We start from the raw sequence: 17,089 nt of genomic DNA, 5'->3' as shown, positions 1-17,089 counted from the left end.
GTGGATCATAAGAGGAGACCTGCTGGATCACACCAAAGGCTCATCTTCATCCAACATCCTGTGGCCAACTAGATGACTATGGGAAGCCTACAAGCAGAACCTAAATACAACAACACTTTCCACGCTTGTGAAACAGCTGGCATTCAAGAAAGTAGAGGCAGAACACAGCCATCATGGCTAGCAGCCATAGATCATAAAGTGTTATATTTTATAGTAGGATCATAAATGGATGGCATCTTAACATACCAAAGTAGTAGGGCCTTCCATACTTAGTCTACGTCCGTAACAGAATGCTGAAGTGCAGTTCATACATAATTAACTTGCATCTGTTATACATTTGAATTTCACAAGTAATTCACAAGTGTTCTGTATTGCCAAGTCTGTACCATTGGGGCTCTATCCATAATTTGCTCTGTTAATTGACAATAAATTCCCCATCTATATGGCCATATGCACAGAATACTTGATAATGAAAGAGTGGTTTCTTCATCGATGGGCGATGTATAATAACAAATCTCCTGAAGAGTGATGCCTGCATAAAACTGCCAACCTTTTTAGGTAGTTTATCAGTAGTCTGACAACTGCAGAATTTAAGAGAGCAAAGCTTCTGCCTGCAATCATTGCTACATCCTAATGCCAGGGACAGCTGTGCATGCCAAAATTCCTGCATGTTGGGGACGCAGAAGAGAGACCAGATAAAAAGCTGACAACCCCTACAGTTAGAGCTTGTTCATATTTGAGCATTATTTAGCTGCTAATCCACCCCACCACATTCAGATTAGATAGGATACTCCATTCCACACACAACATAGTTTCCCATTTCTCATTTTCAACTGGCTGGCAACACTCTTGAGGCTACTGAGCATAATCAGTTCTCATTTGGCCATGCAGTTTTTGTTTGCTTGTCCCCTTACAGCACAGGTGGGAATCTTACAGCCCTAGGGCCACATGTAGTTCTTTGCTTAATTCTGGTGGCTCTTGATAGCAAGAAGGGGGAAATGAGGGAAGGCGGAGAGGGGCAGACTGACAAAGGGAAAGGAAAGAATGCACCCTACCCCTGACTTAGGGGTGTTGTTTAATTGTTATTTAGTGTCCCAAACCTTTCACTTCTTCATGTCCTCTATCCTCACCTGTGCTTCCACCTCTCCCCCTTGCCAATTCACTCCATTTTCTGCTTTCTCCCTTCTCCTTCCTTTTTTTCTCTTCTCCCACCAAGCAACACATGCATTTATTCTCATTTGGTTCAAATCTGGCTCATGCTCTGGAAAGGTGGCTTCATTCATCAAAACTTCCAAATCTGCTCTTCACACCCCCTACTCCTACCCCTTTTCTTCTGTGTAGTCACACACATCCACAGTCTTGTTTTCTTGTCTCGAAGAGCTTTTGCTCCCCAAGAATTGACTTTGTCAATTTTGTTTGTTTTGTTTTTTTGCTTCTGCAGACATCATGTTTCTCTCGAGCGTGGCACAATACCTTCCTCCTCTTCTTCATGGCAGCTTAGGCTACCTAATGACTGGCAAACATCCCCACATTTTGCTGCTGCTTGGAACAATTGGTATAGCCATTACCACCAGCTACTGGAAAAATGAAGGGGAGGAGAACGCAAAGGTGCTGCACAGATGGCATCATTTCGCACAATGAATTTCAAATTAAAATGTGCCTTAAGGGGCAAGATATATGTACAACTGAATAAAATTCATCTCTTGAAAAATTATGGTAAACATAGAAATGAATACATATATAGAATGCCACATCATATGCTAGCTATTCTCTGTATTGCTTGGGAAGGAATCGCAGATCAGTGCTGGAGCATATGCTTTATATGCATAAAGTCCTAGGCTCCGTCCAGGTCAAAGGTGGTTGAGCAGCAGGGTTGGGGCAGACCTCCACTTGAGACTTTGGAACATTGCTGCCTGCCAAAGGAGATATAAATGTTACCTGAAAACATAACTTGCAGTTATGAGTTGGTGCTGTCTGACAACAAGCAAGGTGGATGGGTTCATCTATTATAAAGGCTCCTACACTCTGGTGGACCACCTGTGGTCCACAAGCTTCCTTCAGGTGATCCGTGGTGTGTCTGTAGGTTTGTGCTTGAAGACGGCAGACAGCATATCCCTTGCATTAATGCTCATATGGATTTTAACTGTATTTTAATTGCTTCTTCTATTTCTTCTATTGCATTTTATTATTCTGAGTTACAAAGATGTCTACAAATGATACCTGAAGGAAGTTGGCAACATCAACCCCGCCAGGAGGGAATCCCTTGCAGATGACCACAGTGTCTGGAGACAGACAGTCATGTATCCAGAGGAGGAATGACTGCTGGGAGGAACGCAGAGAGAATAAACATCATAGTGCATCTGCAGCAGCACAACTGGATGCCTTCATCTGCCCCAGCTGCAACAAAACATGTCTCTCCCACATTAGTCTCTACAGCCACCGCAGGCACTGTAATTCAACAGTTTGACTTCACTCCCAATGGCACACTCCTCCATTGTCTCCCAAGACAGAAGGGTACCAATAATTTTGTTACAGTTTGAATTCTATTGAATACAAGTTGTAAGAGAATAGATGCAATTTATAAGAAATAATATGCCTGTTGTCTTTGTCCATGGAGTTTTCTTGGCAGGGATACTGGAGTGGCTTGCCAGTTCCTCCTCCATGCTTTTGAATTATGGTGCTGGAGGAGACTCTTGAGAGTCCCATGGACTGCAAGAAGATCAAACCCCTCCATTCTGAAGGAAATCAGCCCTGAGTGCTCACTGGAAGGACAGATCGTGAAGCTGAGGCTCCAATACTTTGGCCACCTCATGAGAAGAGAAGACTCCCTGGAAAAGACCCTGATGTTGGGAAAGATGGAGGGCACAAGGAGAAGGGGACGACAGACAAGGTGGTTGGATGGTGTTCTTAAAGCTACCAGCATGAGTTTGACCAAACTGTGGGAGGCAGTGGAGGACAGAAGTGCCTGGCGTGCTCTGGTCCATGGGGTCACGAAGAGTCGGACACGACTAAACAACAACAAAACATAAGAAATAAAATAAGCAAATAAAACCCCTAATGATCCTACTGCATCTAGCACAGTGCATTACACTTGTTCATGGAGGAGAGGGCTATTAGCAGCTATTAACCATTATGGCTATGCTCTACCTCCACAATTGGAGACAGCAATATTTCCGAATGCCAGTTGCTGGAAACCAAGGGAGGAGAGTGTGCTCTTGTGCTCGTGTTCTATTCGCTGGTTTCCCATAGGCAACTGGTTAACTACTGTGAGAACAGGATGCTAGACTAGATGGGCCATTGGTCTGATCCAACATTATGTTCTCATTTACAATAGCCAGAAAAATCATTAAGTGGTCCACCAGGCCCCTTGTAATTTTCAAGAGGCCAGTATGGGAAATGTTTGGGAACCACTGATCTATTATTTAATCAATGTCCAAATTCTCCACCCATCTATATATTGCCATTGTCCCGCAATGTGGCTTGGGAATGCTTTACATTTGAAGGGTGGGATACAAAGATATAAATATTAAAAATCAATTAACCAATAACATGAATTGGTTGCAACTTAAAATGAGCTCTCTTACGAGTTTTGCTTTTTCTGATAAGCAAACACAACAGTGTGGTACTTGTCTGTGCACACACAAAGGAAATCAATTGTATTTCTTAAGAATGTCAGGGGGGAGCATTATTGCTGTCACCTGTGGGGAACCTGTCATCAGTCCCAGATACCATGGCCAATGGTCAGGGGTGATAGGAGTTGTAGTCTAGCAACATCTGGAGGTTCCCGAGCCATGATCTTTGTGATGGGGGTTGTAAGTAAAGAAGAAAAGGAAGAAGAGAAGTGAATGAACTACCGTATTTTTCTCTCTATAGGACGCACTTTTTCCCCTTCAAAAATGAAGGGGAAATGTGTGTGCGTCCTATGGAGCGAAGAAGCCATAGCCCCGCGACTCTCCCGGCTGGAGAGGTGACGCGCGGGTATGGCAGGAGCCTCTCCGCTGCGCGCCTTTCCGCTTCTCCCCAACCTGCTCTTTGGGGCTGGTGGTGGGCTTCCCCCCGCCAGCCCCGAGGAGCAGGTTGAAAGGAACCTGAAGCCTGGAGAGGAGAGGAGTCGGTGCGCACCCACCCCTCTCCAGGCTTCCTGAAGGCGACTGAACGCACCTTAAACGGCACCTTGTTTTAGAGCGGGAAAACAAAAGGGGGAAATTCTCCCCCTCTCTGCGCAACGCCTCCTGCCGCTTCGCTGAAGGGGCGCTGGGCAGAGAGGGGGAGATTTTTTTTTCTTGTTTTCCCCCCTCTAAAACAAGGTGCGTCCTATTGTCCGGTGCGTCCTATGGTGCGGAAAATACGGTAATTTGTCCCCCATACACACACCTATTGTTTTTAAACGTACATCAGCTCTAGAATTAAGAAGATGATATAACTTACAAATATCACAGCACGGATTTCAGATTCATGCTCTAGTTAGAAATCTGTGAAAGGAAGACGCTAATAGTTATTTCAGATTTACGAAATGAGTAACTGGGCGTGACCTTGGGTGTGCGAGAAGGGACATTAAGGCTTTAATCCTAAACAAAGTAAGTTCAGATCGAACCCCTCTGAACTCCATAACTATGCACAGATCAGATTACGCATTACGCGTCAAGGAGAAGGGGAGACACCCTATGTTAATTTTTAAAAAATAAAAATCGTAACGCTTTAGAAGAAAGTGGGGGGTGGGGAATCTATATGAGAGATATAATTATCATAAAATGTAATAATACTATAAAGGGCGGGCGGGGGGAAGCTGGTCGGTGGGAGAGGGCGGCGCGCGCGTGGCGGAGGCGCTAGGTAGCGCCGAGAGGTGTGCGCGGCTGCGGGAGGGGCTGGTCCTCCTCTTTGAACTCGGCTCGCCCGGCAGGATGAGGCGGTCCCTGTCGGGGCGGCGGGCCCTACGTGCGCGGGGCTGGCGAGGCGGCGAGCGAGCGCTCCCTTAGCTGGCTCCGGCGGGCGCAGGAGGGATCCCCGCGGGGGGACAGAGCCAGGTGGCGGCGGCGGCGGCGGCGGCGGCGGCGCTGCTGTACGCCGTGCGGATCCGGCTGGGGCGCCCCACGTCCGGGGAGGCGGCTGGATGGGAAGCGGCGGCCGCGGCGGCGAGGGCGGCTGCAGCGGCGCCGGCGGGCATGGGGGAGCAGCTGAGCACGGCCAGCGCCCCGCGGGAGTCAGCCGCCGCCACAGCCAGCGCCCCCGGGCCGCCTCTCTCGGCCGCGGGGAGCGGGAGGGCAGCGGCGCCCCGTCCAGAGGGCGAGCTGGGGCCGCCGCCTCCTGCTGAACCGCTGGGCCGGGAGGCGGAGGCGGAGGACGGTAGCGCCGTCGCTCGCCCGGAGGAGGGCTCCGGCTCGGAAGCGGGAAGCAGCCCCAGCCGCCGGCTTCCTCTGAGGCCCGTCTACTGCACCGTCTACTGCGTGGAGAGCGACCGGCGGCCCAGCGCCCCGCCGGCGTCTCCGCGCCCAGGAGGGGACCCTGGCCCCGGCCTCTCGCCGCCGCCGCCGCCGCCTTCCCTGCCAGGAGGAGGAGGAGGAAAAGGCGGCGGGGACGGCAGCCTCGAGGTGGACTTGTACCTGCTGCCCGAGCCGTTCTCCGGGCTCATCTCCGGGGACTTCGGGCCTTTGCTGGTGCTGACTTGCCGCGTGTGTCTGGAGGAGAAGCCCCTCAAGCCCTTGCCCTGCTGCAAGAAGCCCGTCTGCGAGGAGTGCCTCAAGTTCTATCTCAGCTCGCAAGTAAGCATGGCGCGCTCCCACCTCGCCCGCTTTCTGCCGGCTCTGCCTTTCCCCCCTCAGCTCCTTTCGCCTGCATGGCCTGCGGTCTTCCCGCCTTGCTCCAAGGATACCAGGTCAACGCCACTGTTCTCCTGCCGTGGCAACTTCCAAGGTTATGCCCTAGTCTAGCCTCTCCCCACCTCAGATCAGAAGCAAGTGAGCTCAGCTCTAGAACAGATGTTAGGGCTCTGAACATGTGCAGAGTGCCTTTCCTAAGCCTTGACTGCTTGCCATTCCCCAAGGGGGGGGGGACACAAGGCCCCCAAGAAGCAAGTTGCCACTTCCAAGATTGTGTGAATGGCTTTTCCCATGGAGGCTGCAATGCTTAACCCCACACTCGCCCTGGGACCCAGCCCCTTTGAGTAGGTCTCATGAGTAGACATGGTTAAGATGGTGCTGTAAATCACTATTGTGATTTGTTGTTGTGGGGGGGGGGTAAATCTTCTGCTTCTTTCCCATATGTCAGTGTTTGGCCTGTTCAGTTGTGAGGACAAACCCATCTCCATTTCCCTGTAAGGAGGAAAAAGCCATCCACTGTGTAGGTTTGTTCCCTTCACCCACCCCAGGAGATATAAACACAATAGCCTGGCCTCAGATCCTAATGTCTCCTTTGTGGGGGAGTGTGTTGATTTAATATCAGCTGGTTCCTTATCGCTGAGGAAGGTCATATGGGCCATTGAAGGCAGTACAAAGACTAGATAATGCATTTGTTATTCAGGAGGTTATCTGCCTTCTGTCTGTTGCGACTTTACTCACTGCTGTAGGAAATCTTAGCTGGCGTTTGTGTTTTTGTACATGTACACAAGCTCTGTACATATTTCCATGCCAGAGCTGCTGTTTGCATTTCTGTTTCTGCAAAAAACCAATACAAGAAGACATGGATTACCACACTGATCATTAAGGGGGGGGGGAGGATTAAAAATCACAGTAGGGTAATACCTTACTAAGATCAACTGCAATTCTATAAAGTAATGAGATGTATTTCAGAAAGAAGAACAGCTGTTTCCAATATGCTGTTGATCATTTTTACGTTAGTCATACAGAATGTTTAATGTATGGAGTGAATTTGGAGTCTTCATCTTGTCTATACTGATAAACCACCAATGTGGTGTGGTGTGCGGTTAGAGTGTTTTCATAATTTTCAGTGGGTCTTCTCTGACAAGAATAGAATTAGTTGAGCAGCATCCATAGGAAATTCCCATGCTCAGTTCTGGGGCTAAATTATTTCTGTTTGAACCCCACCCCTTTGAGCTTGATCTTGTGATTTTTCAGCTTCATAACAAATTCAGGTCTTTCAAGACTGTCGGAATGTGGACTTGCTGATAGTGTCTACTGATATGTGCACTTCCTCGTTGTGTTGTATAAAATTTCCCAGTCCTTGCAGGGATTTCACCCTTTCTAAGTGTCACAGAGGCAAAGGTAAAACTTAGAGAGGCCTGTAGCTTTGAGAGACTTGTGTCATTTTTCCAAGTATTTAATCAGAAGAAAGGAGTACTTTTATCTAGAGGTTTTTTTAAAAAAAAATCCAACTCTGCATCTGTCTTCCTGTTTAAAATGACAGGTTCTCAACAGATTTGTTAAATGTGTTGCTGCAACTTCTTAGTGGTATTTCTGACTGATGACAGCGAAACAATAGGAGCAAGTGATCACATACCTATATAAGCAAGCTGGTTATTTAATTGTAAGGTACTGGTATTTAATTTGTTCAAGTTGTATGTCATAAGCAATAATAGTGCTGAGTATGTTGCAATTTCAGAAGTATTTCATATTTGATCTCTCAATAATTCCGGCCTGCAACGATGATGTGTTACATCAGTGTTGCACTGCACACCACTTGCAACTTTGAGCATTCCATGCTTTATTTGACCAAGAGAGGGCGCAGTATAAATAGTCTGTTCTCTGGGTATTTGTGGCAATTTTTAGAGGAAGCATCAAGGTGAGGGAGGAAGAATCTGCATACATGGCTAGGAAGCTGATCCTATCTTTCAAAGCCCATCAAGAAACCATCAAATGAAAGAAAGAGTAGGAAGTGCTCTCCCAGGCTCTCTGGAGCATCACTATTCTTGTTCCCACAGCCCTCCATGTGTTAGGAGCTGAACCTCTGCAGTGGGGAGCCTTTTCTATACCTGAAGAGGGTTTAAGCAACTTGTCCAAAGGAACTTACTTGAAGGGGACAGTAGAGAGCCAGTGTGGTGTAGTGGTTAAGAGCGGTAGGCTCGTAATCTGGGGAACCGGGTTCACGTCTCCACTCCTCCACATGCAGCTGCTGGGTGACCTTGGGCCAGTCACACTTTTCTGAAGTCTCTCAGCCTCACTCACCTCACAGAGTGTTTGTTGTGGGGGAGGAAGGGAAAGGAGAATGTTAGCCGCTTTGAGACTCCTTAAAGGGAGTGAAAGGCGGGATATCAAATCCAAACTCCTCCTCTTCTTCTTCTTCTTCTTCTTCTTCTTCTTCTTCTTCTTCTAGTGTTGTTGTTTTTTTAAAAACACACACCCCACAAACCTGTTTTTTTCTTCCACAAAGTTTCATATCTGTACCTGTACATGGTGCCAGGGAGGATAGTTTTAGTTAAATTTAAATTTAGCAGTATAGACCCAGGGTCCAGGAAAACTCTTTCTGCTGTTATAAGACTTTTCCAGGATTGAAAGTTCTGAATCTTCAACTTTATGCCTCTGTCCTAAAATGGGTGTAATTTTTTTTAACCTGATCCACAGTTCATTTCTTCCAAATAACCAAAATGGAAAACCAAAATACCTCTTTGTTTCTATTCCTTGTTTAATTGTGGACAGGCCATTTCCCTTTTCCACCTTTGCTGAGGAAGGAGGAACCTAACTGAACAGAGTGGGAACTTTTCCTGGATTTCTGATTTTCACGGCTTTAGAAACATTTTCTTTTCAGAGGGTCTGGTAGAAGTCAGCATCAGTGTGTGTGCATGGAACAAAATGCTGATTAGAGCCAAACATCTTTTTCCCAGTGTAAGGCTCAAAGTGAGTAAGGACCACATACTCTAATGGGAAACCTTCCATGGACCACATACCAGTGGCAGGTGGGGTCAGAGGCAAAGGTGGGCATAGATTTGATGATTTCCTTTGTACTGGAGGCTACATTTCAGCCATGCAGAAGATGAGAGTCTTTGCATCACACACAAATCTCCATCCAGACAAGCTAGAGGTCACAGTTCATGGACATGTGTTAGCCAGGCAGAAGCCATTGAGACACAGAGCAGTCCTAGTAAAGAAGTGTGGCCTGGAAATAGATGTGGTCTAGTGAGAATCCCAAGAGCCAGATAGAAAGGCCTGACAGACCACATTTTGGTCCCTCATCCCAAGGTTCTTCACCTCTGCTCTAATGAATCAGTTTGCATCTCATTCCCCAGATACATGGAAATGAACTGAATGGTATTTCAGATGTTTGACCTGCTGGAGAACTTGTACTCTGTGGGCTGGTGCTGGCAAGCAGGGCTTATGTATGGAGGTCAAAGTGACCCACATCAGCACAGAATCTTTTGCACAGCTAAGTCCATAGGTCCAAGTCTTGCAAAGACTTGAGCAAATATTTAGCTAAGAATATGTTGTGCATCTAAACGAAGGCAGAGGCGGGGGTAGTTGGTTGGAAAGGTGAGTATTTGTTAAGAGCACCTGCTTCACTTTTCATAAACCCTATTTCGGTTAGTGTAATTCCATAGAATATGGCATGTGCTTTGTGTGGCTGGTGAAAGACAGGAGTAATATCACTTTACGAGATGAGATGAGCTTGCAGGAATGAAGCAACTGGGTGCCCTTTCGATTCATACCAAAAGCACAGAATTGTGGCAGCTTCACTACACAACCATGTGCTCACGAAGCAAAATCGCTTGGTGAGGAAGCAGGGAAAATATTCTGCATGATATCATTCTATAAGTGTCATACTTGAAAACATGTGTTGATCATGTGCTGGCTTGAAGCAGGTGGTAGGAAAAGACTGGTTGTTCAGGCCAGGAATGGCAAAGGGATTGTTTTTACAGTGCTAGTAAAGGACTAGTACATTCTGGGGACTTGAAAATTAGAAACTGTTCATTTGTTTACTGTAGAGCTTGGCACATCATCACCAAGATATAAAGTTTGAATAAGGGTAAATGCCTGGTATTCCTCATGGAGGGAGCATACTTGGATTCACTCTAGCCCTTTTTGGATGTTCTGTAGCTTCATTTAGTAAACACACAAGGGGAAAGTGAGATAAGCATGCTAGCTCCACCTATTTGTTCTTGTCACCTTCCAACTCCCTGAGGCTGTCTGAAGTTGGGAGCCTTATGTACTCAGGCAGGCTCTCTGTATATTTTAGAAACTTAGAAATTCAGGACTCTGAGTACAGGAGACTCCCAGCTTCAGACCGTCGCCATTAAACTCACAGAATCAGGGCCAGCTCTACCATGAGTCAGAGTGAGGCAACCACCTCAGGTGGTAAATGCAGAAGAGCAAGGAGTGGACAGAGATGGGTGTGCAATATGATATGCTCTGCACCCCACAATTGCAGCCTTTGAGTGCAGTGGAGGTCTCATCGCCAGTGTCAAAGTAAGATTCGCCAACCAATCTGGTCAGCTTTCATTTGCAAAATGGGGGAGTACAGTATTGTCCTTCCCCTGAGGAAGCAAAGTGTATTTGGTGGGCCCTGCATGAGGGCCAATGAAAATGTTGATGAGGGAAATGGAACTAGCATGCTCATCTCCACTGCCTTCCATTGTGTGGTCACCACACACAGTTACAGCATGCCTCAGAGAGGGGGCTTGTGTGCCAGCCCCTTCCTTTGCATTCTGCCTCTCAGGCTTAAATAGCTTGCGTAAAGTTAACACATGAATTCAAGATCCAAATCAGGAGTGACATTTACAGCAACTTGAAATGGCAAGGTAATGTTTAAGGGACAGGGAGAGAGCGGTTGCACAATAAAAAGTGGATCCGAGTACTATGATAAATTGTTTCAAACCAAATTTTAATTGATTGTTAAGGTCATTTACAAGTTGCTTTTAAAATTCCTTTTTAGGGAATTTTTTTAATGTTTGATGTTTTATTGTGTTTTCAATATTCTGTTGGGAGCTGCCCAGAGTGGGTGGGGAAACCCAGCCAGATGGGCGGGGAATAAATAAATAAATAAATGTTAAATGTCTTTTAATTTCGTGTTGAGATTTAAAAACAACTAGCCACATAGGTATTTGTGCCTAATGCTTTATTTTATATAAATGGTGTTATTTATGCCAAGGTTATTCTTTAGTATGGACTACTGAGATAGAATAGGTGTATTTTTAGTCACTTATAAGGCTTCACAGTTGCTTGAAAAACAGTCATATTTGTGCCACTCAAGTTCAGCACTGGAAGAAAGAAGGAAAGCTTCTGGCAGGACTGAAAAACGTAGTTGTAAGCTTCTTGAATCAAGATCACGAATGCAGTTATTAAGACTAGAAACTTCATGGATGTAAGTATAGAATGAATTGATAGGCAAACAAACAGGATTTCTGTGTTCTCTTTAGTTTCATATCCCAGAATGTACAACTCTCTTAAATTTATACCCTCTTTCTCTGTAGTTTGAACACAAGCAGGAATTTGTGAGTTGATCCTTGGGCCATCAGAACACTACCTAACCCAGGGGTAGGCAACCTAAGGCCCAGGGGCCGGATGTGGCCCAATCGCCTTCTCAATCCGGCCCGTGGACACTCCGGGAATCAGCGTGTTTTTACATGAGTAGAATGTGCCCTTTTATTTAAAATGCATCTCTGGGTTATTTGTGGAGCATAGGAATTCGTTCATTCCCCCCCAATACACACACACACACACACACTGGCCCACCACATGGTCTGAGGGATGGTGGACCGGCCCACGGCTGAAAAAGGTTGCTGACCCCTGGCCTAATCAGTGCATGGTTAGTAGCTCCCTTCAGATGGATGCTGATCACACAGTGACTGGGGAGTGTGGCTGGTGCAGGCAGCAGCAATGCGGGAGTGGGACTTGCTTATGTATTACTGATTGCCCCTTTCTGCATTCAGACTGAATGCCTGAGGGAAGCTGCTTTCACTCTAAAATAGACACAATTTATTCTGACGATGCATATTCTTCAGTAACCTTTATCATGATGTTCTGCAGTGCTAGCATAAGTGTAAATATTTACACTGCAAAACTTTATATACCAGAGTGCTGCACATTATTTTTATTATTATTTATATAATGCCTTCAGTATGCAGCACAAAGCTTTGTAGAGTAAGAGACGGATCCCTTCTTGAGGAGCTTACAACCCAAAATAGATAAAAAGATTAGCAAGATATTGTTTTAGAGGTCTTTTTGTTTGAGTAAGTGGTATATAAATGTTGTTAAATGAATAAAAATAAAGACCCAGTCTTTAATGCAAGTTTATTCGTGCATTAACATAACCTGAAGTTGTTTTACATCCCTGGTTGATAAATAAATATATGATACATTGTTTTTTCACAGAATAGAATAATAGAATTGTAAAGTTGGAAGCAACCTTGAGGATTATCTAGTCCAACCTCCTGCCATGCAGGAATTTCAACCAAATCATACAATACAGGTAGTCATCCAACCTTTGCTTAAAAACAGCCAAGGAAAGACAGTTCACCACTTCTCAAGGGAGTCTGTTCCATTGTCAAAGTTCTTACTGATGCTTAGTTGGAATCTGCCTTCTTGTAACTTGAAGCCATTGGTTCAGGTTCTAGCCTCCGGAGTAGGAGAAAACAGGTTTGCTCCACCTTTCATGTGACAGCCCTTTAGACATTTGAAGATGGCTATCATTTTTCCTTTCAGTCTCCACTGTACCAGACAAAACATACCCAACTCCTTCAACTGTTCCTTATAAAACTTGGTTTCCAGATCTTTTATAATCTCAAGTGGTCACCCTCCTCCAAATGCATTCCAGTTTGTCAATATCCTATTATCTTAAATTGTGGTGCTCAGAACTGGACATGGTACTGCAGGTGTGGTCTGACTAATGCACAATAGAGTGGTACTTTTACTTCCCTTGATTGGGACACTATTGTTTAAAGTTGTTGAAACATAGTTGTTGAAACATAGAATAGCATTAGCTTTTTCTGCTGCTACATCACACTATGGACTCATGTTAAGCTTGTGTTCCTTTACCACCTTGTTTCCTATCTTGGGCTGTACTTTCCTCCTTGCATCATTTATTCTGTTATCAGCCGGTTGGGCACTGCTTTCCTTTTGGGTGAAAACAGAGGCAAAGTAGGTGTTGAGCAGTTCTGCCTTCGCTCTGTCCTCAATAACATTTCTCCATGCAAGGGACCCACTACTTGCTTCTTCTTCCTCTTGCTTCAAACATAGCCAAAGAACCCTTTTTCATTGTTTATAACCTCTCTTGGAAGCCTGAGTTCATTCTGAGCTTTGGCTCACCTGACCTTCTCCCTGCAACTGTTGGCTACTCATATATACTTTTTCTTCATGATTTTTCCTTCCTTCCCTTTCATAATGGAAAGTAAGCTCCCTCACTAGTTTTCTTTAGATGCCTCCCACTTTTCTTTTTCTCCCCCCTCCCATATCTGTCCAAAGATATACAAAAAGCTCTTACCCAATACAAAATACCTTTTTATAACACACCAGAAACACCCCACCCCTGCAAAATATCTATTTTTATTGATATGTGTGCATGGCTCTTGGGCTGTAGACTGTGCTCCCAGTGGTGGCATATAGTGTTGGCAGAGGCTAGGGCTTAATGTTTGGGCGCCTCTTTTGGGCTGCCTTTTCCCAGTGCCAAGTTGCTCCTCTACTTCCTCCCTCCATCTCTCTTCCTCAGGAGAGCTGAATTGGCTGTGCTGGATGGAATTTTGTTGGATTGGATTGTTTTTATTGCATATAGGATAGTTTTTGAATTCCTGTTTTATATTGACAGTATCCTCTGCCTCGGTATGATTTTAATGAGAGGCAGTAGATCAACATTTGAAATAAATAGTCTGCAGGGAGGAATTCAATGTAGTGCTCAGCAGATTGTTCCATCAGTGCAAGCATTTCAGCTTGCCAGACATTCAGTCTCCCCTCTCCGCACCCCCTGCCACATGAGCTGTTCTGGGGTTCCCCCAACACACATACATCAGAGCCAATTTGGGGACTCCCAGAAGGAAAGGAGGGGGCGAGAAAAAAACCTGTTGCATTAGGGGAAGGCCTTGCATTGGCTTCCACTATTGTGACTTGCTAGTTAAATCTGACCATATTTGTTGACATACTAAAATGCTACTAGGCAATACTTGATTCATGGTGCAGAGAGAGACAGGCAGCATCACAGAGAAAATTCATAGGAAAAACAGACATGGGCTGGGGATAGAGGTACACGTCTTCATCAAGTACAGCTGGGCATGATTCTGAGCACCGAGCAAATAACAAGCTGAGTCACTGCTTCAGCAGAGCCTCTTTAGCCAGACCTGTTTTCCTACCCGCATGCACATTGGGCTCAGTAGGTGGGAGAGAACATGCCCAGCAGCTAATTAGTGGAAGACTTTTGCAGTTTTCATCTGCAGATAAGAAGCTTTGCTACTGTGCCATCTTGCTGCTTTTAGCTTCCTGCCCCCTATCAAAACTAGAACCCCATAGGTAACATGACTGAATTGACTCTGGTTTGACCACCTTGTGTGTTTCATCGATGTAATGCTGCCCAGTGACATAGCATGGCATTTTACTATTATCTCCAATTGCTTCCGTATTGAAACTTGTGCCACCCCAAGGCTAGACAAAGGACATGTTATAGTTTATTACACTAGGGCTGTCTAATAATTGACACAGTTATTACCCCACACTTCTTTAAGGAGTTCATGGCTGAGTGAATTTGAACCTGGGCCTTCCCTGTGCACTCCAGCCACTACACTAAACCAGCTCTTATTAATTATACCATCTAGTTTATAATTAATTGCATAAACATGCATAATGCAGCAACAACAACATAAAGTGTTTTTAAAGGATCTTGTAGAACAGGAAAAGTTTCTCAGGCATCAGAATTCAAAAGTACATGTGCAAATTAATTGAAACAAAGCATGTTTTCTATCTTACTCGTAATCCTGTACTCAAAACAAACACGAAAAGGCAGTTGATCATTATGATGTCGGAAGCCTGCAGCCAATAGAAGGAATGATGCACTCGCCACAATATATTGAGGTTCTATGAAAGAGAGTTATTCCAGAGCTGGAAAAGAGGTATCCTGGCGGTACAGGGATATTGCAGCAGGACCTAGCCTCCTGTCACACATCGAAAGTGGTGAAGAAATTCGTGACAGAGCAGTAAATAAATGTACTTGATTGGCCAGGGAATTCCCTGGACATAAATTCCATTGAGAATTTGTGAGCTGTATGCAAAAGTCGCCTCTCTGCTGTAGACTGTACAGCTATGGAGAAGCTCATTCAGGCACTGATTCAAGTGTGGTACAGGGATCCGAAAATCAACAGTGACTGTTCGAAACTAGTAGACGCCATGCTAAACTGTGTTCAAATACTGCTTAAAAATAGCGGAGGTCATATCTGTTACTAATGTACATGTATGTGAGTTTTGTACATGTATATGTGAGCTTTGTACAATAAACTACATTGTTTGTTTCAATTAATTTGCACAAGGGGGGGAGGAAAAAACTCAAGTGTGCTGTTGCCTTCTGCTAAGAGTGGTTCTAACAGTGATATTTCCACTCAAAAACTGTCCAAAACCTTTTCCTTGCAGAAGCATCTGAACCTTTTTACTATGCATGTGTGCATTTTCCTGGGGGCCACTAGCACTGAGTATGAATGCTACACATTTGAGTGTGTGGAGACATGCAGTGGGCTGACTCTGTACTTGGCTATGCTTGGAGTAGATGCGCTGAAATCAGTGGAGCTTTAGCCAGTCAAGTCCCATTGATTTTTGTGGGTCTGTTCTAAGAATAATTAAGGTCTTGATCCAACCCAGTAAGAAATATTTGGCTTCTAAATATCTTTTTAATAGGTTTCCTGTTAAATAGGTTGCCTGGTTTTCACATGATCCAGGTCTTGCTTTAACACCTTGAAATCTCAGTGCTAGTTTTCTAAGGAAAACTAAAACTTGGTAGCAGTATTACACTGACAGATTTTTCCTTTATAAAATTGCATGAATTGTTTTTGATTATTTTTTTGAAGTTTGTGGCTGAGAAGATAATTGCTGTAATGTAAACTAATAACATCAGAGCTACCAGACTTTCTGTAGACACCCAGACAGATGCAGTAATTGCAGGAGACAATTTAGATGCCATCCCCGAGAACTTCAGACATTGCTTCATTTTGACAGTGGATGTGTAGTGCAATTGCTGAGGTCTCGTGGGTCAGGAAATGAATGCATGTGGCATCCTGCTTGCTTCCAAAACCTCGTGTTCTCTATTCCTCACAATGGGAAGTCCGTCCCCCCACTTTAATATAAGAAGAGAAAAACCCAAAACTCAAAACTAAACCTTCATGAAAGGCACAGTTTGATAGCAAGCCTTATGATACCATAGGAAAGTCTTCTTAAATTACATTTGTGTTCATGAAGATTATGCAAGTGAATTCCATGTCAGTTATACGTCATGTGAAGTACGGTAATTCCTACTCCCCATCTCATTCTCATTTTATGAGGAATCTGATGTAAGGTTTTTCTTACAGATTGACTGATGACCACAAGGAAGTTGTTAGTAAACTGAACCGATTGTGTTTTAGCTGTGGTTGAAAGTGGAGCTGGGAGATACTTTAGTACAGGGTTGGGGAACCTGTGGCCTTCCAGATTTTGCTGGTTTATAACTCATTGTCCCTTACCATTGGCCATGCTAGCTGAGTACCAGAAGTTGCCCACCCCTGATTTAATATCTGCCTATCCTCTGATGTGGGTGGCGCTGTGGGTTAAACCACAGAGCCTAGGACTTGCTGATCAGAAGGTTGGCGGTTCGAATCCCCGCGACGGGGTGAGCTCCCGTTGCTCGGTCCCTGCTCCTGCCAACTTAGCAGTTCGAAAGCATGTCAAAGTGCAAGTAGATAAATAGGTACCGTTCTGGTGGGAAGGCAAACGGTGTTTCCGTGCGCTGCTCTGGTTTGCCAGAAGCGGCTTAGTCATGCTGGCCACATGACCCGGAAGCTGTACGCCGGCTCCCTCGGCCAATAAAGCGAGATGAGTGCCGCAACCCCTGACTGGACCTAATGGTCAGGGGTCCCTTTAACTTTATTATCTTCTGTGTACATTCACCCCTTCCAGCCAATATGGCTGGCCTGCTTCTTTTCCTCCGTTCCTTTGCAGGATGTGATATAGTATCTTTCATCTCAGGCAGGCGTTGGAAAGAAAAA

General features: G+C 45.1%; 1 protein-coding gene and 1 long non-coding RNA gene across 2 annotated transcripts in view; one reads left to right on the top strand and one right to left on the bottom strand.

Annotated features, from left to right (window-relative positions):
* Positions 1-187: 187 nt before the first annotated feature.
* LOC307213103 lies at positions 188-5,739 on the bottom strand. The gene is made up of 4 exons (XR_013837385.1): positions 5,601-5,739; positions 4,429-4,472; positions 3,699-3,796; positions 188-3,008 (listed from the first exon to the last, which is right to left on the bottom strand). It is a non-coding gene; the product is annotated as an uncharacterized lncRNA (long non-coding RNA).
* The window catches only part of RNF217 (ring finger protein 217), a 43,674-nt gene continuing 31,732 nt past the window's right edge, over positions 5,148-17,089 (top strand). The window contains exon 1 of the mRNA XM_079970806.1: positions 5,148-5,759. Within this exon, the coding sequence (XP_079826932.1) occupies positions 5,163-5,759 (597 nt within the window). The 5' untranslated portion in view covers positions 5,148-5,162. The remainder of the gene's footprint in view (positions 5,760-17,089) is intronic.

The sequence above is a fragment of the Podarcis cretensis genome, assembly GCF_951804945.1.
Source record: "Podarcis cretensis genome assembly, chromosome: 3".
Lineage (NCBI taxonomy): Eukaryota > Metazoa > Chordata > Lepidosauria > Squamata > Lacertidae > Podarcis > Podarcis cretensis.
Note: the sequence above shows the minus strand (reverse complement) of the source record. Positions and strands in the feature narration are given on the sequence as shown.